Source organism: Sycon ciliatum, chromosome 1 (assembly GCF_964019385.1).
Source record: "Sycon ciliatum chromosome 1, ocSycCili1.1, whole genome shotgun sequence".
Taxonomy (NCBI): Eukaryota; Metazoa; Porifera; class Calcarea; order Leucosolenida; family Sycettidae; genus Sycon; species Sycon ciliatum.
Genome location: NC_088643.1, coordinates 76809774 through 76832219, shown reverse-complemented (window position 1 = coordinate 76832219; position 22446 = coordinate 76809774). Strand labels below are relative to the sequence as shown.

Genomic DNA, 22446 nt, shown 5'->3' with positions numbered 1-22446 from the left:
TGCCTACCTCTGGCGCCCCAGACCTGGGCCGATTGCATTGTACAAGCCGGTGATATTTACCCTTGTACCTTCCCGGCCCCCTTGTATACCTCAGTATGATGAAGAAAATGTGGAGGTGAACTTGAGGATAGGAATTTAGTACTTCGGCCTGTGATTAGTTGCAGTTAGGCAATGCTCATGATATGACCTATGGCCAGGCATGTGCAAATCGACTTGTGTACGTTCACCCAGTGTCCATACGGAGACCATAATAGTACAATCTGTATAATGTTTTCCCCCTTATAACCTCCATTTTCAGACTTCTGTTGTATAGTTTCCGTGCGTGCGATTTGGCATAATACGTCACACACGACTGTAAGTTGCACCCTTTTTCGACCTTTGGGTTAATTCTAGGGCAACTTACAGCCAGGAAAATACGGTTAATATTCACTGCAACTCCGAGCAAAGTTGTGTTCGATTGATGATCTTGTGTGTCCTGCTAGGTTTGGCTAGACCAACACGGACAGAAGCAAATATCACGTATCTGATGTAATACTGCAACTCTTCTCTACTACCGAACAATAATTCTCAATCAAAATACCTCATCATGTAGCTCAGAGTAGTAATTTGTGTATTGCTTGTCAAGCTAAATCAGCCATACATCACCAGAAAGAACAATTGTTTTTGTTCCTCATTGCCGGCTTTGTACAAGTACAAAATATGCCTCTGTCTTCAACACTGAGATAACTTGCCACACACAGCACATCGCAGTCTTGTTGGTGCGTCTGATTCTAGTCAAGACACAGTGCACACCATTTTGAAGTGCTCAAGCTGTTTCTTCATTTTCATAATTCAAAGTATTTTTCAAAAGATCTATCAGCAATGGCTGAATGGACGCTAATATTCAATCACTCAGTCTACTTTGTAATCACTGTTTAAAATTGAACAACGGACCATCCATCGTCTACCCCCTCCCCTTCTTCTATCCTCTTCAAGTTCACACCAATACGTTAAAAATATCTATTGGTCCACAACAGAAATGATTGATTTTCAATGCCAATGACAATCCGGCATGGTATATTGTGAGAAGTCACAAGTGCATCGCTGGAGTACTACAAATACTAGCGGACCAGTACTTGTTTGAGCAAGCCCAAGTACTCAATGGAGGGGACTGAATAGAATGGAGATTGGCGCTGCAGGATGAAGTTGAATCTAGCAAGATTCATGCTAAGCTTGAGTACATATTATTATTACACCTTCCAGTGGCTAAAGATGAATCAGTGCCAATATAGGTGAGGAGGGGGCGTTTGCCAGCCATGGCGTAGAAAGAAAAAATCAGAAGTGTGGTGGTGCACCAATACCATGGTAAATAACTGAGGAAAGGGAGCAGTACAGCCGACGTGAGACGACCGAGACTAAACAGGTATATTGACTATTCAAGCGCCTTTGCCTGACGGACATGAACGGGCAACGCCAGCCATTTAGTATAAGAGCAGTGAAAAAGGGGGACGATACAAACAGAGATGTGGTAGCTCGGAGGAGACGGACTTTACTACTTGTGGGGGAGTTCGAAACAAACCAATTAAGTTGCTGTAGGTGCGGGGAATAGATAATAGTATTATTATGTGATCAGGTCGTATGTGTATGGAGGGGGGGGGGGGGGGTGTACTGTTGTGAACTTTCCACGATAAGGCTGCATGAGCAGTCCTCGGATGTGAAATTTAAATACAGTGTCACGGAAACAAGGCACAGCACACAGCCAAAGAAAGCAAAGTGTCCATATCTCCAATGCATACGTATAAGAAGGAGACACTTCAGGCTCTTGAACATCTTGAAATATTCAGTTAATAAAATTGTTATTTGCCAGCGGGGCGGCCACATCTACCGTTCGCAAGACACACATGACCGTTCCTGGAGCACTTTGTCCCCACGCGACGGTTGGTCCAGACGTTGGGTCTATGTCGAACAATGCCCTTAACCGTGTGTGGTCGCTTGGGATTGTGACAGTACTGCAGGAAAAGTAAGGCAATAAAAGCATAACGCGGACAGACAAATTCAGATTGTAGTCAACTGATTCTACAAAACAAACTTGATTCGTCATCAAGAGAAAGGACGGGCCCTTGCTTCTACCTTTTGTACATACCACACTCGCGCGATTAGTGCCTCTGGGGCACTATTTTTCAACGTCCATCACAGATGGGGCACCATTCAAGAGAGGGCACTATTCAAGAGAGGGCACTATTCAAGAGAGGGCTCTATGTTTTCAATGCTGGTACGTTTACGTGATCTGGGCCCGCATAAAAACAAAGATGGCAAAAAAACAGAGCTTTAAGTTTACTGTAAAGTATCACGACTCGACATAATGGGCAACAAGAACTGTGATGTTGATCCTGAAACCACCAGTTCAATGACATGAACAAGAACATTGCCAAAAGAACACCAAACTTGCACATGGACTTGGTTACAGGCCTGGGGGGGGGGGGGGGGGGGGCACTATTCAAGGGAGGACTATATTTTTAATTGCCGCTTAGAGACTGGGGCACTATTCGAGATAGGGCATTATTCAAGAGAGGGCTCTAATCGAGAGAGAGAGAGAGAGAGAGAGAGAGAGAGAGAGAGAGAGAGAGAGAGAGAGAGGGCCGGAAAGAGAGAGGGCCGGAGAGGGGAGAGAGAGAGATATACAGCTAACAATGAAAGCAATACCTGGCATCGTGAATTGGTTGGATTCGGATCCCCGTGTTGGTAGCAGTGGCCATGAATCTGACAGAAGCCCTTGGTTACCACGCAGCGGGTGTCTTTGCAGGATTCACAAGACAAACACGAGAGCGGCTTGCCCTTGCACACACCTCTCCTGCAGGTGTCATCCTTTGTGCAGCGGTTTTTGTCATCGCATTTAGCTCCAGACTGATCCTGCCATGCGTTGCGCGTGGCAATACCAGCATCGCAGTACTACACAGCAGGGTTAGAAGAAAAGGCAAGGAGGCAGTCATGCACAAAATGTCAACTATAGGCAGTGTGGCTGAAGGGCTTCCATGCTGCCCACGGTTCCAATGGTCATGGGATTGTATATCGTTTTTTTCCTTCGTATAAATTTTTAATAGACAAAGTGTCTGAAGTCCTTGCTGCAAATAGTGCTCAGTACCCTAACAAGGGCAGAGCGTACTACACAAGGCAGAACAACAGAGACCAAAAATCTTTCTCGTTTATAATACTCCGAGTTTCGTGTTCAAAAAACACTCATCAGATGATTTTAAAGCAGTTCTAGTCAGATTTTGGATTTGAAATTTTGGATGAAGGTGCCTCCAGCCCTATTGATTACACTGAGCTCAAAACCTCAATTTCTCAAATTTGGTGCTTGTCGCATTTTGTATCTAAACTCTTCATATTTTAACTAAAGTCTGTTACCCCTCTTGATCAAAGTCTGGTTGGAATCGAGAAACTACTGTACTTAATATGCTCAGTTATATTTGGCAGCAGGATCATTGCACAGCATTGCACAATGTAGATTCCCCACCAAAAGAGTAGGCATGCAACCGTACAAGAGCCCGTGACAAGACTTTGTATTGTATATTTATCTGATCGGGTCAATCTTCTTCATGCACATACACACCTTGTGTGTACTGAGTCTCATTAATGAAGTTGGTCTAACAGTTCTGATATAAACCCAGCGTAAATTGACTCGACCGGGGTCTGTGCCGTGTCTCTACACAGTACAGAGTGCTGTGCCCTTGCAAACATGTACGTGTGCTGCCAAACCATGAACTCATACCGCATGTGTATTTAATCAGTGTGCCGAAGCACCGTGATGAGCGACTTAGCCTCTCAACACCCAATGGGCAACGAGAGCAGAACTCATTAATTTTCATTTTCCTTCAGCTGTGTTCAAATAAGCATCTCTACTGGTAAGTTCCTTACTCCGCACAGAGACGCATTGACGTATCCATCCGCCCAGCACTTTGTCTCAATGTTGCAGTGTTTTCTACCAGCATTGCATGGCTTGGTCTCGTGCTCTGGTGGACATGCTGTACCACGATCTGCTGGCCGGGTCACACAGCGGTAGCGGCGGCGCGTTCCAGGATTGCAGCTATCAGAGCAGCTTGACCAGCTACCCCACTTTGTGACTAGACAGTCCACTGCAGCATGAAACAGGCAAAGACAGAACAACACCATCTTGACCGGGGTTGGTTTTCTAGCCACAGGTGCAGACAGTTGAACAAGTTGGCTGTTGCTAGCATAGGAGCTAGTGCTCCCCATCGGCAGACTGACACTGGCCTGACTCATGACTGCATTTTCTGATAATAGAAGAAAAATTATTTTGTTACTCAGTTTGTATACATGTACACAGATATGGCTGTACTCTACGCAAGCCGAGACTTCATGGTATCACTATGGGACGGACTGAGAGAGCAATGCTGGTGTTGATTGTGAGGTCACCAAGCAAAAAGCACAATAACTATGACTATCATTCCGATGAGACCTTTCGCACCATTACTTCTCAAATCCGTACATGGTGATAGCGTGACGAAGCACAACAATGACAATTTATGCAGCATATTAGCGGAAAAATTGTGATGAAACGCACACAGGCTGAATGATAGTGCGTTGCACCAAGGAGTGCAAGAACTATAACAGGGAGGTGGGACGTCAAATAGCACTAGCTTCCTAACAAACTCCTTCTGTCTACAAAGCTCAGGCTGTAGGCTGCTTACAAACACATTGGTTGCCACTCTGCCGAGCACCAGTACAGCAACGTTTCCTATGGACAACGGAGTACACTTTGTAGTTGCTGAACACAAAAGCCACACACAAACACACACACATACACACACACACACACACACACACGCACACACACACACACACACACACACACACACACACAAAATACTCAAAGCATTAATCATCGAATGCAGAAATGCCCTACACTCCTATCTTCCCTTAGGATAAGGGGCAGCTGATTGAAATAAATTGATTCCGCACTCAAGTAGGATTAGGTTAAGCAAGTGCTGTATGCTGATTGCTACAGCTGGTTCAGTCTCATGATCAGGGGATGCAGCATTGCATGATTTCCCCGAATCACACATTCAAGGCGTTGTTTAATTTAAAACATAGAATACCATTCTCATAAAAGTACAGTGCATACTTGAAGCCACAAGACCTGCCTGATTATTGCCATACCGAGGCATGAAAAATTTGAGTTGCCACATTTTCGTTTATCGGTCACTGAATGTGTTCAGGGCACGATTTTCCACCTCTGTCAAATGCTTCCACAAGCTCTGACCGGTCATGCTCACTAGCTAGCAGCCCAAATTTCAAATTCCCTCAGTCGTACATATATGTACTTCACTAGTTTGAGGGAAAGAGACATATATGTACAGTCTAATATCATGACATGGCAGTGTAATACACTCGGATGGAGAGCCAAAAAAGAGGATAGCGGATAACTTGTAAACTTATGGTCCTCTTTTTTAATCATGATAATAATTATCCTTTTAATTTAGGACAGTACGTATTATACTGCAAAGGAAAAAAGGCCTCTATCTGTTGAACTACACGGACAGTGCCCATTCCGACACAATCATCTGCGTCTCCAAAACACCTAGAGTGCAGCTGCACTTGTAAATCCTAATCCCAACTGATTCGAAGAAGAACGTGAAAATTCAAGGCAAGCCACACTGTGTACTCACGTATTGTGCCGAACGCATCTACTGCGACCCCACCAGCCACATGACCGGTAGTGCTTTTTAACCCGATTCTCGACACCTGTAGCAGTGTAATTACACGTGTTCGGCCTGCAGATGTACAGTGAGACACAGTGGTAGCATAAGAACTGAGTACATTGGCTTACTGAATATTGAAGCTATCGGATGCTATGCGGAGAAACGATCTGCCCTTGAAGCATGTTAGTACAGTAGTTTTGTAATCTTGAAGGCACTCAGCCAACACATACATTGTACATGTACACACACACACACACACACACACACACACACACACACACACACACACACACATACACACACACACACACACACACACACACACCACCACCACCACCACCCGGCACCACCACACAAAATGGACACACACTTGCTCTCTTTCTTTTTCTCTCTCTCTCTCTCTCTTTCTCTCTCTCTGTCTGTCTCTCTATCCCTCTCTCTCTCTCTCTCTCTCTCTCTCTCTCTCTCTCTCTCTCTCTCTCTCTCTCTCTCTCTCTCTCTCTCTCTCTCTCTCTCTCTCTCTCTCTATCTCTATCTCCAGGGGCGGATCCAGGAATTTTTCAGGGGGGGTTCAAATTTTTTCGAGTGCACAGAATTAAATTCACTTCAAACTGTTTTCGGTTCGTTCACTACGAGTACACCGGAAGTTGCAAAATCTTTATTGTCACGGTAGCCCTTGCATTGCTTGGGTAGACGAGGGTAATGCGTTTAGAGCCTTACAAAGTACAGAGCTGCAGCACAGGCAGAAACTAAGGCCGTGACTGCAGCATTTTCCGAACTGACGGAAGGCGAAGTTCTCTGACTGTCCTCCGGCTGGGACTCCGTGTCGTCACATTCGCGCCGTACACGGCGGAACAAAGCCAAGCTCAATGGCAACTGATCGGCCGCTCGCCTCTTTGGCAGACGTCGCGACATGGCAAACTACACGACAAACACAAACATTATCTTCGTACTGCGACGGAGGAAACCTACAGTCCAGCCAGCGCGAAATAAAACAAAACGACAAGGAAGGGAAGGAGGAAAAGTGGCAGTTTCTCCACCTTTTGCTCCACCGCGACATGGCAAACTACACGACAAGCACAAACATTATCTTCGTACTGCGACGGAGGAAACCTACAGTCCAGCCAGCGCGAAATAAAACAAAACGACAAGGAAGGTATTACTCCTAAGGAGGACAAGTGGCAGTTTTTCCACCTTTTGCTTGTTGCTCCACCACTTGAAGTGAACTGTCGATCGTTTCAAGTCACATGATACGCGTACAGACACTTCGATTCGAACCAGGGGTCTATACGACTCCCTGATTCGAACGGTACGCGTACAACAGTCCCGACCACTGCATGCATGCAGTGACCTAGTACATGTACCTGCACTGCCTGTACGTGACTCGTACTGCATGCATGCAGGATGCATGCCAGTGAAGTCTACTACTAGTACTTGTAGCTGCTGGCTACGCGGTACGCTACACTTCGCTGGCTGCGCACGTGGATACCACAAAAATATCGACTGGACCCATGGTCGAAATTATTTTAGGGGGTTCGTCCGAACCCCCTGAACCCCCCCCCTGTATCCGCCCCTGATCTCTATCTCTATCTCTATCTCTCACACACTCACACTCACTCTTTCTCTCTCTAACAATACTCTCATCAGAAACTGATCAACGTAACTGTATACAACACAACAATCATTGATGTATTGTTACTATTCTCAGGCTTCTCGGATCATTTAGCCGTCCCCATTGAAAAGAAAAACAAGTTCAAAGATGTAGTTCTGTACACGGTTAAAGCGGTGAAATCAGTGACTGGTGAACGGTATAGTTTTATAATTATTCCCGTAGCTATGCAGAAGACGTTACTTCAGTAACGTCTGGCGCTAGCCAGGGTCCACACAGCTTTAATTTGGTGTTTGTTTGTTTGTGTGTGTCACGCCTGGCGCTATCCCGTATCTCTCCCGTACCGTACCATACCATCAAAGACAGCTGGCCACAAACAGCTGGCCACAATATTCAAATAGGGCTTTCAAATGCAAGATCATAACGTGAAGCAACTTGGAAGAATGAGTATGAATGCGAAGTATATTGGGTAATGCATGCAGGGCGATTGTGCGGGTTCGAATCCCAGGTGATGCCTGAAAAAAATAGGAGAATTGAAAAATGTATAACATCCCTATGCTTTTTGTGCCTAGGTCATCAAGGTGGTAGACGTTGTCGTATTACCCTCGACCGTACCTGTCCAGTACCGTACCGTACCATCAAAGATGGCTGGCCACAAACAGCTGGCCACAAAATTCAAATAGGGCTTTCAAATGCAAGATCATAACGTGAAGCAACTAATAATACTTGGAAGAATTAGTATGTATGCGAAGTGTATCGGGGGATGCATGCAGGGCGATAGTGCGGGTTCGAATCCCAGGTTATGTCTTGAAAAAAATAGGAGAAATGAAATTTTTTATAACATCCCTATGTTTTTTTGCCTAGGTTATCAAGGCAAAAAAGCATAGCGTTAGTCCATCAGCCAGTGGTGCCAAAGTGAGTCCCCTGTTGCACTTACAAATCGAACACCTGGAACAGACATCAATCGACAGCAAAAGCATCACTGAATCCGACCTGCCTACTTTCCCTGGCGAAACTCTTGCACTCCTTTTGCAGTGCGCCTTGGAAGTTCGACAAATTTCTTCTTCTTCATCAGCCATTACGAGGTTTTCCATCCGTTTTATCATGACATCCAATGCGTCTTCAGTGAAAAACGTGGAGTTTTGTCAACGTTTGGTGTGGTTTTCCGTGGCGATCGACCTAACATCGCGAAATAAATCGCCGTCGATTTGAGCAGAGGTGAGTTGGCTTGGAGCACGTACAGATTCAAAAAATATGTGTACATGCGCACCGGGAAGAAGATGAAGATGCTCACCATTTTCAAAATAACTAATTCAAAAAACTACATGACTATTGTACTGCAATTGTTGTAGTTACTCGTTTGCAACTACAATGGTATGAAGAAGATAATCAAGCGAGGTACAGAGGGATTGATGGCTGATCAAAGCCCAACGGACCAGCCCGAGGGCTTTGATCAGTCATCAAGCCCGACTGTACCTCGCTTGAATATGCTTCAGACGATCCCCAACAATTGTTTTGATTTTGAATTCAATCGCTTTATTCTTTGGGTGATCTCGAGTGTGGTAGATCTCTCTCGTACTTCGAAGTAGTACAACTGTAACTGTACTACTACCTGGTTGCAACATGTTCAAAGCAGCCTTGCCTTTATTTCAACTGTTTGCTGTCAGCATCCAGAGCCATGGCGTTTGCTAGTTGGTCGTAATGGAGAAGAGAACTGCAGGGCATTCACTCGATGTACAACATCCATCGCCGCAGATTCCTTACTTTTAGCTCTCCACGTTCCTTATTTTTCCAGGGATCAGGACCTTCCCGGGGTGATTCCATTCAGGGTGGAAGCGTAGATCACTTTTGCCAAACAGTAAAAACTACGCTTCAAACCTGCTTGACATGACTCGGGGTGCATACTTCGGAAACCCGAAGGTGGATGATGTTCAATGCTAGCTCATTGTAATCTTCCTGAAGGTATGTATTCGGATGCTCAATTAAATAGAACAGTGAAAGAGATGTGTAATGGAACAACACTCTACAAGTAGGCGAACAACAATTTTATTGTAATTTGAATCCAGGCACACGTGTAATACGGAAACTGCAATGGTTTACACTGCAAATCTTCTCGATTTGCAAGATTTTTCCCGTAATTCACAAAAATCTGAAAGTTCATTCCTGAAACGCGCATGGCACTGATTGGAGATTGGGTTTAGGTCACAACAATGGCTGTCGATGAAATGCCAAAAATGGTCACTTTGTCGGCTTCCCCCTGCAGAGTGTGCAAGTCGTTTACTCTTTTTATTTGCGGATTCGGTGTACAGGGTACCTAAACTCCCCATTGAGGCCAAAATCAAGTATTCGATTTCTAAGTGCAACAGGGTGCTTGAATTTGACGACTTCTGAGTTCTTGGCTGATGGACTACGTAGGGCCCTGAGCTTCCAGGCTCTCTCGTTACGAAAAATTATGAGTAAAGTCAAAAACAGATTTCAACAATGATTCACATTGTGATCAGCACATGTGCTGATCACAGCCTAACTTACCCACTGGGGTCACTGGGGCCAGCCATGACAATGGTGGACATAACACCCAGGAGAATTGTGGCGGGGATGATGGGATGCAGGACAGCCATCGTGAGTAGCCCGAAATCGACGCTGGTTTCTGCGGAGCAGCAACCAAGCGAGATCAGCAGCAGATGATGGAATATGACCAAACCTGAACTGAAATAGGAAATTCCCAGCCATCAAACGCTATAATTTCTCCCATCCATCCATACACTCACTACACGTCATAGTGAAGTTGTATTAGAAATCTGAACAGCCACAGCGGATTGTGTGCCGGCAGCAATTCGTTATACCGACCTGTTGACCCGGAATATAATGTTGTGTACCTTGAAGGAAGACCAGTCACCAGTCACCAGCCATACAAAATTTAGTTCGGACTGGGTTTTGGGTTTTTTTCGGGAACCAATTGTAATCACTTTCTGGACGGGTGCGAGGCCACAACGTGGCCTTTTCCGCTGCAAACGTAAATAGACCTGGATTTCAGTTCCTACAATTGTAGCTACAACTACAGTACAATACTCTACCAAACCAGACCTAGTGTTATTACCTGTTAATCTCGATCGTCCCGAAGACTGTGACTCCTGTCCTGGTGTCAGTGTTGAGAAGATTTCTGTCCTTGATGCTGACTCCACTCTCCGTTGTCCTCTAGCCAATTGCGCTAACTAAGATAATGTTCCGGGGACTGAAATGACGATTCCAAGGCTCTGTTCTCCTTTATATGCCTCCGGATACAAGGACAAGATATCGGTTACAGTCATGAATCGATCATGGATCGGCCTTGCTCCGTTGGTCGTTGAGTTCTCATGGTTGCAAGTGGTGCAGCCGTGGATGCCGGATCAGCTACAACTTCATCGTGACCACACAACTCCGGTTTTACCTTGCTCCGACATTTACTTGTCTTGTTTAGCTCGCACATGACAATGAACGATCTAGTATTATCCAGCCAAGTTCAATGGAAACCGGGAATCTGTCAAGGATTATGCGGTAGGTTGCCATCGCACATCACTTGGATGTTGCCTCTGTCTGTATGTCGTCTGCTTGCAAGTCAAAGTCGAAGAGAGTGACAGGTTCTTGCTTTGTTCTCCCATACTGTGGAATTCCCCCGGACAGGTTGTCAGAAGAAACAGTTAGTTCGTGCAGGAAACAAATAGGTGCCGTGCCGGCTGCAGTGCTGAGTCCGATACCACCAACAACAGCAAAGTCTACATCCGTGTGAGCCCGTGTCGCGCGGCGCCGATCCACCTACCTGGACTTGCAGGCACTAGTAGGTCCGCGCGATTCATGATCGGACATAACCATGTCCGATCATGAATCGGACATTGCACTTGCACTCAGCAATGCAGCTTGCTTGCATCTCCCGTGCAGGAAAATGGCGTTCGAAACGACGATGATGGGCGACAAGCATAGAGACTTAGAGTCGTGAAAATAAAACCCAGGTGCGGATCTACCACCGTTCACCGAAAACGCGTTCACAGAATTCCCAGACTAGACGACTCTGCGCTCACGAGAGTGAGTGGGGATCAATGCTGCTGAATGTCCCATTGCCGCATTGGATTTCGCAAGCGCACATTGCACTGTGAAATGTATGGGAAGTATAGCTCTGACTGAGTGAGGAGTCCAGGACAGCAGAGATGACAAAGCCATTGAAACCATTGCCGGCATTGGTATGGTATCGTCCAACTCCTGCGTCCTACAGTGCTAGTAGTAGTACAGTCGAATGTCACTTATCCGACCACTTCGGGAATCAGGCATGTTGGATAACTGATATCATTTTGTATGTGCATATATGGCTGGATTTCACTGATTTATGTACACAATACCCAAATATATTCATGCATATTCATGAATTGCTCCATGTACACATACATGTTAGCATACTTGACCACATCTACTTCAAGTAAATGCATAATATTATTACACCGTGTATTATACAAAAAAATTAATAGAATTTTACTGTTTAAACACATGGCGAGGAGACAATAATTTGATAACCGCAATCATTGCATGAATAAAGTACACAAATGTCAGTTCAGCTAATTTTATTTATTTATTTTTACTATTGACACAGCTCACCCCTACTGGAAAACAGGTGGAGAACAAAAAGAAACGAGGAAAAGGACAACACATAGGGGATGTAGGGACGACGTGCTGATGTGCTGGGAGCAACTCAACCGACCAGAGGTCTCGGCGTCAGCGTTGCAACTAGGCATCGAAAAATGGGTGGGGGGGTTGCACAAGAACAACTGCAAAACAAACAGAGCGGCTAGAGAATGCCACAAAAATAAAAACTTGGTGCGAAATAATGAGAAGAAAATAATGACGCCCAAAAGCGCTAAATAAGAAATTAACAAAGCTTCCAAACTCTCTCTCTCTCTTGTGTAAATACGAAATTAAGAAAAAGGAAAATCATAAACCACATAGCGCTAAAGCTGCACCAAATAATAATTTAAATTATAACTAAACCGGGTGGGAAACCAAGAAATCATAACAAACAAAACTAACTACTTGTAATAATAAAAGGTAAAATTTAATGAAGCCCAATATCACCAGCATAGCCGAACCAAGGAACATGACCCGTGCCACAATCAAGAGTTCATCAGTAGAAGTCGGTAGCCATCAGCCAGTGTTGGTGCGTGAGGTACATGTACTTATGGACATCTTCTTTGAACGTGTGGAGCCGCTTCAAGCTGAGTGGAGCCCGTAAAATTTCGCTTGGCAAGCTTTAGGCTCCGGCGGATTATGCTCGCGAAATCATGGAATTATGCTTTCATGGATTCTCGCATTATGCTCGCAAAATCCTCATATTATGCTTTGGCACGCGGGGATACATATTCACTTTGTTGTACTTATGGAACCCCTAAATTCGGAAAATTGTGCCTTTTTTGTACTTGCAAGGGCCATAAGTACAACAATATGTTACACGAGTATCCCTATACCAAGGTGTCCATGCATGCTAGTGATTATCATGGAAAAGGGAAAACATGACTTCAGTAAAATATTTTTTCATTGCCAAATCAGTTTGAGTTACCTTTGAAAATTACCATGTTCAACTATCTTCGTAATCGTCATACTCGTCCAACCGATATGTCACCCTCACCCTGCGAATAATCAGCTCATCTCTTCCGTAGCTCCACCTCTCCTTCCATCATGACCGAACACCAACTACACTGCCTCAATTTTTTTAATTATTATACCGTAGCAATGTCCGAAGCCTGCACAGATATAGCAGCTAAAATCCAGAGGTCATGACTTCGTATCATGAATAATGAACATGTACGCAGAGTCAGTCAGTTTGCGGACTACTCGTCACTATCTCGTCCGCCCCAGGATACCTGATAAAGGCTGATTCACTCGCATCTTCTGCTACATGTACTGCATCAGTGTGAGAAAGAACTACTGTAACTTTGAAGAAGACGAGTTCGACCATACAATAATGTATTGCCATGATTTCTACCCTGCTTTTCATTGAAAACACTGTCTCAGTATCTGCAGTGCATGCCCTCCAACTTCAAGCCCTTTACCATGCAGACCACCAGGACTGATCAGGTGCATTGTACACAATTGTGTAGCCTGCATACTACTACCAGAATTGTGGTACAATCATGTAGTTATGCTCCTACACCGAAAGGATGCCAAATAATTAGGCTCCAAATTTTCAACCACCAAATTATACCAATAATTATGCCGCCATAATCCGCCGGTGCCTATCGCGGTGACCTGCTGTCCTCATCTGCAGACGTAGACCAGCCTCATTATTGAGTCATAGTCATATCAGGCTCAGGCTAAGCTAGTAGTTGGAGCCATAATCATGATACTAGTATAGTAGTAACAAACATTTTAGATCTGCACAGCAATGTGGCATCCACGGCCAACTCCTGGCTTGGCTAAGGTCGTATCTCCATGACCGAAAACTGACTGTAGTTGTTGGCGGTCAGTCCTCCCCACTGTTCCCGATCAAGGCTGGAGTGCCCCAGGGTAGCCTCCTAGGTCCCACTCTTTTCCTGTTATATGTAAACGATGCAGAACAGTGTTTAGCCCCAGGCTCCAGTCTAGCTGTCTATGCGGACGATACAACACTCTATGCCCTAATCAGAAACCCAGATACCATCGCTGCTGCTTGCAATAGCCTCCAAGCATCTATTGACCGCCTGCAGACTTGGGGTGCCCAATGGAAGATAAAGTTCGAGCCATCAAAATCTCAGGCAATACTCCTTGACCGCCACAGACCATCCCTGGATGTCCCACAGCTCACATTTGATGGCATGCAGGTGCCTGAGAGCCCTCAGCTCAAGCTGCTAGGAGTGTTATTTGACAGTACTCTCTCCTTCCGGGCCCACATCCGTTCCCTTGCCGTTAGAGCCAACCAGCGACTCGGCCTGCTCCGAAAGGCATCTCGGATCCTGGACAGTGCAGGGCGCCTAACTGTGTACAAAGGATTTGTACGGCCTATAATGGAGTACGCCCCTCTCGTCTGGGCAAGTGCTGCACATTGTCACCTCCATCAGCTGGACCTGGTCCAGCGTCGAGCCATGAAGGTTATTGGCCCCTCATTGCTCCCCAGCCTGGCAATCCGAAGGCATGTTTACGGGCTGTGCTACCTGTATAAGCTGCAATGCATACCAGGTCCAGCTCTGCTTACCAACATGGTACCTCCCCCAGCAAGAGTTAACGCTGCACCCCGGACGCGCCGGCAACGCCAGTCCCTCGGTGGCCACTCTTTCCAACTCGCAACTCCTCTGCCAGCCTCCAGTCCAGAGTTCATCCGCCGCTCCTTCCCATACTTTGTCCTGGAGAGCTGGAACACACTGCCTGCCCCAATTCTCGCCGAACGCCCAACTCTCAAGAAATTGCCGACATTCAAGACCAAGGCCTACCATCACCTCCGCCAGACCAATTGGCTATGGGCCACTGAAGTCCACCAGCACTGAGAATAACCGGTTGTCTCTATTATTATTATCATTTTCTCTCTCTCTCTCTCTCTCTCTCTCTCTCTCTCTCTCTCTCTCTCTCTCTCTCTCTCTCTCTCTCTCTCTCTCTCTCTCTCTCTCTCTCTCTCACTCTTCCTCTCCTGGGAAGCTCCTCATGCTCATTCTCCCTTTCTCTGTCCATTTCCCCTTCCTGATGCGTAGACCAACTGTTGAACCCGAGACCACTAGGTCGGGGGAGGTTGACCTACCTCATCGGCACGCATGCCACGCTCCTCTGTGTTGTCAAAGTTCGCTTGTCCACTTTTGTCTACCTCCCCTTTTATGTTGCTGGCCAGTGCTTTGTAGTAAAAAAAAAAAAAAAGATCTGGCGGATTGGGAAGAAACAGTTCTCGGTGCAGTAGTACTAGTAGTAGTAGTAGTAGTAGTAGAATTTATTATTTTGATAGGGAAGGCCCTGTAGTCTGTAAATCTACACTTGTACCACACCAGGGCAGTAGATCTACATTACGACATAATCTGTCCCCGGGGAAAATCGCGGAAAAAATCGCAAAAAACGCGGCATAATATGGCATAATTTGCGGTGAATTTGCGGTAAATATGCGGTAAATATGCGGTGAATATTATTGATATGCGGCAATTTTCAGTGAGTACTAGTAGGTAGTGAAATCAATCAGTTACAAGTCTCTGGTGTAAGCACTCATCATATTTGAGTACGAAGCCGCCACGAGGAAACGTTGCTGACCGAACAGTGCACTGTGTGTACGTGTAGTGCAACAAAAAAGTTCAAAAACGCGAAAAAAACGCGGCCGCGGAATCGCGATTTTCCCCGGGGACAACATAATCATGAGTACATCACCATGAATCATGATCACTACAATCATGTATAAAAATTAGTATTGGCTACATGATCACATGAGTAGTTAGCATTGAGCAGTAGCGTTGTGATATTCATCATAATGGTCCACTTTCGCAAAAGCTTCTCTGGCACGAATCATGTTGACCTACATTTAGACAGACTACAGCTGTAGCAGTTTCTATTCCTTCGTGTGCTCCAAATCCCATGATGCAGTCTTTGCCAATCATCTTGATGTTGGCAGCATGTCTGACGTTGCCGGGGCAAGCGGCTAGAGAAGGCAATAACCGAGCACCCCAGACGGGACCAATCGGGGTCGAGGCAACGAACGGCCACCCACTGGCCTATGTGAACCATGCAGCCTCGGTGCGAATGTGGAGCGCTCCGGCTACACCAATGAGCGTGGTCGAGAAGCAACTGCAGGCGGAGAGAACTCTCCAGGTCCTTCCCGGGCAAACCATTGATTCGCGGAGGAACTACCCGGGTGAGATTTTAGTTCTCCACAATGGTGCGAGAAGAATCTCGCACAGTGATGCCAACCCTATTCCCATCGATGAATCCGGTTGGCCAAAGGCAGACGTGCAAGGAGTGATATTCGACGAAAGGCCTGCATTCGCCTGGGCGCCGCCGGAGGACGATCCGCAGAAGAAGCAGCCCAAGGAGAGCGGTGTGTTCAAGCTGTCGCTGCAGGGCTACGCTGACATGAAGTCGGCCTCGCCACCACTCACGGTCGCCAACGCTAAGTATGACGAGTCGTCGAACACGATGAGCGCGGATGTGACGCTGCCAGAAGGTGCACCCGACCTGATGGTGATCGAGTTCACGAACACCCGACGTACCAGCAAATCGGAAAACGGCACCGGCTTTACCAACCTGCGCATCACCTATCCCGGCTATGAGCACAATACAGAGCAGCTGTTCCTTGATCCGTATTTGGAGGCGCTGAAGCCATTTGATCACATGCGATTTATGGGCTTCACAGGCACCAACTACCAACCCTGGATGTGTGGCGGTGATGAGGCCGTATACTGCAGCGTAATCGAGTGGAAGGACAGACCTTTGCCCACGGATGCTATGTTTGGAGACACAACAGTAAGTATAATAATTATTATTATAAAAGTGACCAGGGTAACATTGTACAAGTATTTGTATCAATAAGAGCTAGAGCTATGGATCATTGAAGTATCAGTATAGCTTATCCCACGGACATGGTTCTGGCACTGGGCCTCCCATAAACATGCAGTGTTGATATTTTCTGCAGTTCATGACATAATGCCTACCTGCTGTAGTGCAGTCAAAAGCCATAATTATAATAGGATATTGTTTTGTGGGAAATCCAGGGTCTTAGCACTGGGATTTCAGATGGGATACTTGACAGCAAATGAACATTATAAACAAACAAAAAATCACGAACAACAATACAAAATAATGCCTTGGAGGTAAACAGAGGGAGACCGACATAAGCAGATCTACGCTGACAGGAAAGAAAACAAGAATACTGTTCAGAACTGTCTTCCCAAAACTCAGCAAAAGACCGTTACGATTAGTGGCGTTTGGCGCTAGCCAAGGGTCCACAATGCGTTACTGGGCTCTCCTTCTCCGACATCTTCATCAGCCTCCCCCCCCCCCTCCCCCCCCCCCCCCCCACACACACACCACTCCTCTGCCACTTCCTACACTACAGTCAGTGTGCCAGGTAATACACTCCCGCGGATCTGCACTTGCCGCACAAACAGAAAACTCTTCCACCGTTCCGATCGGAACTTGACCTTCCTACTTCAAAGTAGTTTGTGTTCCTGGCCTAGTAGTGATCATGGAGTTTTTAAACATCCCGCCTTGCATACATTTGAATCCTTTGTGCTGATGTACGTCCAAGCGTTCCGTAAGACTTCAACATATCAAGCATTCTGTAACATACGGTATACTCTTCCAGTTGAAGAAAGGCCAGTCGCAAGTAGCCTCTGACTGCATGTGTGGCAGTTTCAGTGTGCTTCTGCTATTGCATGCCTATGGCTGGCTCGGTCGTGCCCATGAGTTGATGTGGTATTCTGTGTTGCAGGTACGGGCTGGAGCACATGGACAGCCGTGGGAATACATCATCCTACTCGCCAACCAGGTTAAGAAGGACATCTGGATCAACATTCCGGTCTCAGCATCTGGCGCCGGCTTCAAGGGGACGCACACTCCAGCCGACGAGAAACAGAGCTACATTTACCAGCTGGCCCTTCTTCTGCGGAACGGCAACGAGTTCACTGGCAACAAGGGTCTTGACAAGAGCTTGAATATCTACTTTGAACACAGCAACGAAGTGTGGAACTTTGGCTTTCACCAGTATGGCTACAATCAGGCTGCAGCCAAGCTAGAAGTGCAGAAAGGAGGCAGCCAGCTGAACAACAACAAGGTCCCCTGGGTCAACGGGTCCAATGAACAGGTCTGGGGACATCGCCGTCACCTGGAGAGGATCCATCAAATTGTGCAGGTGTTTCAGGAAGTGTTTGGAGCCAGTTCAGTGCCGGAGCGCATCCGACCGATCTACGCCTGGTGGTCAATCTTCCCAAAGCAGTATAACAACACATTGTCCTGGGCAGAGGCGACCTATGGAGATGTGAACAAGTACCTGTGGGGCATAGCCGGAACACATTATTACTCCGACACCGAAGCAGCCCGTGAAGGTGCGAGCGTGTCCGATGTGATACAGGCCCTCAAAGACGACAGTGATAAAAATGTCAACCGCACTAAAGCGCTGGCGGCCATCAAGGAACACTTCAAGCTGAAGCTCTGCTCGTACGAGGCAGGAACAGGAACACACGTTGGTAACCGGACCAACATTGGCAATCGCATATTGGCGCAGCGTGACCCGCGCATAACGCAAGTCATAATCCATGATGTACGTGACAACTACTGGCCATTGGGCGGTGACTCCTACAATTACTTCACACTGAATGGTGAGGCTAGCCGATATGGTTGCTTCTTCTTGCTGGAGGACTTGTTCGAACCTCTTGACACCTACAAAATGAAGGCGATTTGGGAATTGACTGGGTACAAGCCGTAATGACGACTTTAAAGTCCATCCCAGCAGCTGTGTCATTCAATGTTCATCAAGTAACCTAGTTGCATTGATATGTGCAGAACAGTTATGCATGGTCTATTGTAATCGCCCTACACATACCTGCTTGCTGGACCCTGGCTACTGCGGTCTACTTCGAAGTACATCATGTAAGACAGCCAGAGGGCTACCATTAATTACTCTATCCTCCGCAAACCGTTGGTGTTTTGCAGAGACATAATTATGCTATAGCTGAAGCTGAATCCGGTAATGTGACCTACTGTAGGTCTAGCTTGCAGTCTAGTACCCATATACGACACGCAGCACATGACTCCGAATGTAGGTATATTAACTATTAGATAATGCGATGCTATTCAATTTTAATAACGGCAATCAATAAGACAAGCTGAATCGTCATTTGTGTGTACTTTATTCATGCAATGTAAAACGGTGGAGACAATATGCAACAAAACGATGAAGGTGGGAAGAAATAGTGTAGAGAAAAATTAGGAGTCAAACAAGTTTTCGTACAACACTTATCAGGAATCATCCTTGTACTAAGGGACACTGAAACAAAATTGAACTATCATAGAAAACCTAAATTAGAGAAATAGCACCAAGAACAACAGCAGTGAAATTTACAAGTGTGAATTTTAACAATGAAAGCGTGAGCAATCACGAATGCGTGTGCTAACAATTAACTTGAACTCGGATGGTGAGCCAATTTAATTATGATAAAAAAGGAGAAGGGCAAAATGTTACGAGTTATGACCAACTGTCCACCAACGTAACCAGATCTTACAGTCAGCGAGTGCGACAAAATGGCACAAAACTGACAAGGAGTACTGAGACATCCGGCGAACTGACACCTTGCTCCAACACTTCTCCAAGGCGCAAGCCAACAACCTTCCAACTTGGAAGGCTCAGGTTCAGAAAGGTCCAAGAGGGAAAGGAAAGCGCAACGAAGTCAAGAAGAGCACGAGCTACGCCCCACGGCAACAAAGAATGCCCAAAGTTACTGAATGAGCCTTCCAAGTTGGAAGGTTGTTGGTTTGCGCCTTGGAGAAGTGTTGGAGCTAGGTGTCAGGTCGCCGAATGTCTCAGCACTCCTTGTCAGTTTTGTGCCATTTTGTCGCACTCGCTGACTGTATAAGATCTGGTTACATTGGTGGCCAGTTGGTCATAACTCGTAACATTTTGTCCTTCTCCTTTTTATCATAATTAAATTGGTTCACCATCCGAGTTCAACTTTGCACACCTGATGAGCCATCATGACCTATACGTCGAAACGTACGTCGTGTGGAACTACTTGTTCATGATTGTACATAACTAGTCCATCTTAAGTTATTAACATGATAGTGGAGTTCAGTGGGATGTTGACGTTTCGGTTTGTCACAATTCGTCTTCGCTTAGTAGCTTCCCCTTTCTGTGTTTATTACATACACTTGAGCCTCCTAAGTTAGTTGGGTGGTCTGTTGCTTTGCATCGTCGAGTTGTAGTAAGGTATGTCCAATAGTCTCACTAGTTCCGTCATCATCCAGTAACTTTCAGCACTCTTTGTTGCCATGGGGCGTAGCTCATGCTCTACTTCGTTGCGCTTTCTCTTGGACCTTTCCGAACCTGAGCCTTCCAAGTTGGAAGGTTGTTGGTTTGCGCCTTGGAGAAGTGTTGGAGCTAGGTGTCAGGTCGCCGAATATCTCGGTACTCCTGGTCAGTTTTTTGCCATTTTGTCGCACTCGCTGACTGTATAAGATCTGGTTACATTGGTGGACAGTTTGTCATAACTGTTAACGACGTAACATTTTGCCCTTCTCCTTTTTTAACAATTAACTTGCAAATGAAAACTGAAAAAAACAAGAGAAAGAAAGAGCTTAAGAGGACAAAGTGATAAGTTGATAACGTATAACAGCAGCATATTTCACCTAGAACACTAACGGCCAAGCTTGGCCACACCAAACACGACACGTTACTTGAAACATTTCTACCTAAGTGTACTATTTTTCTGTACACACAAATAATTAGGCTTGTACAAACGCTGATAAATGGCTGCCAAAACCTTTATCTGTGGTCCATAACCATGACGACCACGGCACAGTACAGTGAAACAAGAGTCAACAATCAGGACTAGCTAGCAGATGATTGTACACTGAAGACTTTCTACTAGGTACAAAATCTACGCACAGAACCAACACTCTCACCGGCACTCCCACGACCACTCTCCTCATCGCTCCCCGACTCACTGCTTCCTTCGCCATCCGTTCCATCCTCCGATTCCTCTGTATTCTCTCTTATCTGTTTGGTCCATCCCGTTTGGCTTGTTGTGAGAGTGTAATATAGGGTACACAGTCACGGTGATAGTCAACCTCGGATTATAACAACAACTCGCCAATAACACACTTTTTTTACGAGAAACCACGAACCTCGAGAACAGAATACTGCATGATAGAGGTACTTTCTTCAGACCTTTCAACAAGTGGTTACTAGTACTTGGAAGATGCCTACCTGATTTCTAATACAGTCAGATAAATGTTTTATCTGGCTGTAATCCCGAGCCGGAGGACTCTGATTTGTATCTGGCTGCAAGTGTATTAGAAAATGTCATATGCCGCATGTATGCTATTGCATGATACATGTAGAACCTATCAAAGATCATGCATATTAATGGCGTCTCTTTGTTGATGACACGGCCCTTGTGTGCTCTGATAGCTCTCCCGATCAGCTTGTTTTTATGATGATGCAGACTGGGGTGAATTCCACAGTGACCTGGATGGAAACTTGTAAACTCAAGCCGAACCTAGCCAAAACGGAGGCTATGTTTGGCTCCCCTCCCCATCCCGCCAACCCTTGCATTTCCCTGGTGTCTATCGTTACACAGCATAAACATCTTGGTGTAATTCTTGATAGTCAGCTCTCCTGGTCGCCACAAGTTGACTATATCCGAAAGCGTACTAGCACTGCTCTAGGCATGAAGCAACCTCACCGTCGCCACTTGAATGACGGCTGCAAAATCCTATTTCACAAGGCATACATCCTACCAATCTTTGACTGCTGTGACACGTGGTGGTCTGGTTTATCAGTAGATCTAACCGAATCCTTGGAGGCACACCATCGACTGCTTCTGTAGATCCTGTTTGGCAAATACCGCATGTATCCCTCCCAATGTTTGTACAACCTTGCCCATGTCTGTCCCCTTTCAGTTCGACGCGAGCGTCATCTTTGTGTTCTCATCCACAAATTACGTCTTTGCAAGGTTCCGCAAACTCGCTTTACGACGCTTATCGTGTCAGAGGTTTTAGTCTGTGGAGGGGGGGGGGGGGCAATTTACTCCAAAGCATAGCCCGAGCACGTAAGGGATTTGAGGTAAAGAGATGATGAAGCACAGGGAAGGGAAATGACCGCACAAAATTATATTATAATGTGGGAAAATTGCCTTTTTCAATTGCCAACTGCCTCCCAACCCAAAGCCAAGGAGAATGTGAATGAACAACTCACAATCTAATTAGGACATCAGTATTACATTCCCCGAGAAAGAAATGGAAAGATTCGCACCTCGAACACTACAGTCCGAGTACCGTTTTGTTTGTTTGTTTGTTTGTTTGTTTGTTTGTAGTCCAACAGCCTCTTTTCCGGGCAAAATTAAAAAAGCAACACAATGATGATAATCAAGGGGGATACGCAGGAGTTGCAAAGGGGGATACGCGGCAGTTGCAAAGGGGGATACGCGGCAGTTGCAAAGGGGGATACGCGGCAGGAGTTGCAAA

General features: G+C 46.0%; 3 protein-coding genes across 4 annotated transcripts in view; 2 read left to right on the top strand and 1 right to left on the bottom strand.

The window, feature by feature from the left end:
• The window catches only part of LOC135805559 (uncharacterized), a 39072-nt gene extending 38015 nt beyond the window's left edge, over window positions 1-1057 (top strand). For both annotated transcript variants that reach the window (XM_065319610.1, XM_065319613.1), the window contains one exon: window positions 483-1057. The gene's annotated coding sequence lies outside the window, so the exon portion shown is untranslated. The remainder of the gene's footprint in view (window positions 1-482) is intronic.
• Window positions 986-10562, bottom strand: LOC135805562 (coadhesin-like). Its single transcript, XM_065319619.1, has 7 exons — window positions 10406-10562; window positions 9838-9955; window positions 5667-5771; window positions 4689-4765; window positions 3895-4112; window positions 2683-2928; window positions 986-1988 (listed from the first exon to the last, which is right to left on the bottom strand). The coding sequence occupies exons 2-7, from the start codon at window positions 9924-9926 to the stop codon at window positions 1836-1838; spliced, it is 888 nt and encodes a 295-aa protein (XP_065175691.1). The 5' UTR covers window positions 9927-9955; window positions 10406-10562; the 3' UTR covers window positions 986-1835.
• A 5150-nt stretch (window positions 10563-15712) lies between these two features.
• On the top strand, window positions 15713-19117 carry LOC135805558 (uncharacterized). Its single transcript, XM_065319609.1, has 2 exons — window positions 15713-16731; window positions 17699-19117. Exons 1-2 carry the CDS (start codon window positions 15847-15849, stop codon window positions 18689-18691), a joined length of 1878 nt encoding a protein of 625 aa, XP_065175681.1. The 5' UTR covers window positions 15713-15846; the 3' UTR covers window positions 18692-19117.
• Window positions 19118-22446: the final 3329 nt, after the last annotated feature.

Bases quoted from the DNA above. Each gene is read 5' to 3' on its own strand.
- LOC135805562 (XM_065319619.1), bottom strand. From the start codon at position 9,926: ATGGCTGTCCTGCATCCCATCATCCCCGCCACAATTCTCCTGGGTGTT. The intron at 5,772-9,837 runs GTAAGTTAGGCT...GTACATCTGCAG, and splicing joins GGCCCCAGTGACCCCAGTGG to GCCGAACACGTGTAATTACA. The intron at 2,929-3,894 runs GTAAGGAACTTA...CCTGCTGTGTAG, and splicing joins TCAATGCGTCTCTGTGCGGA to TACTGCGATGCTGGTATTGC.
- LOC135805558 (XM_065319609.1), top strand. From the start codon at position 15,847: ATGATGCAGTCTTTGCCAATCATCTTGATGTTGGCAGCATGTCTGACG. The intron at 16,732-17,698 runs GTAAGTATAATA...TCTGTGTTGCAG, and splicing joins CTATGTTTGGAGACACAACA to GTACGGGCTGGAGCACATGG.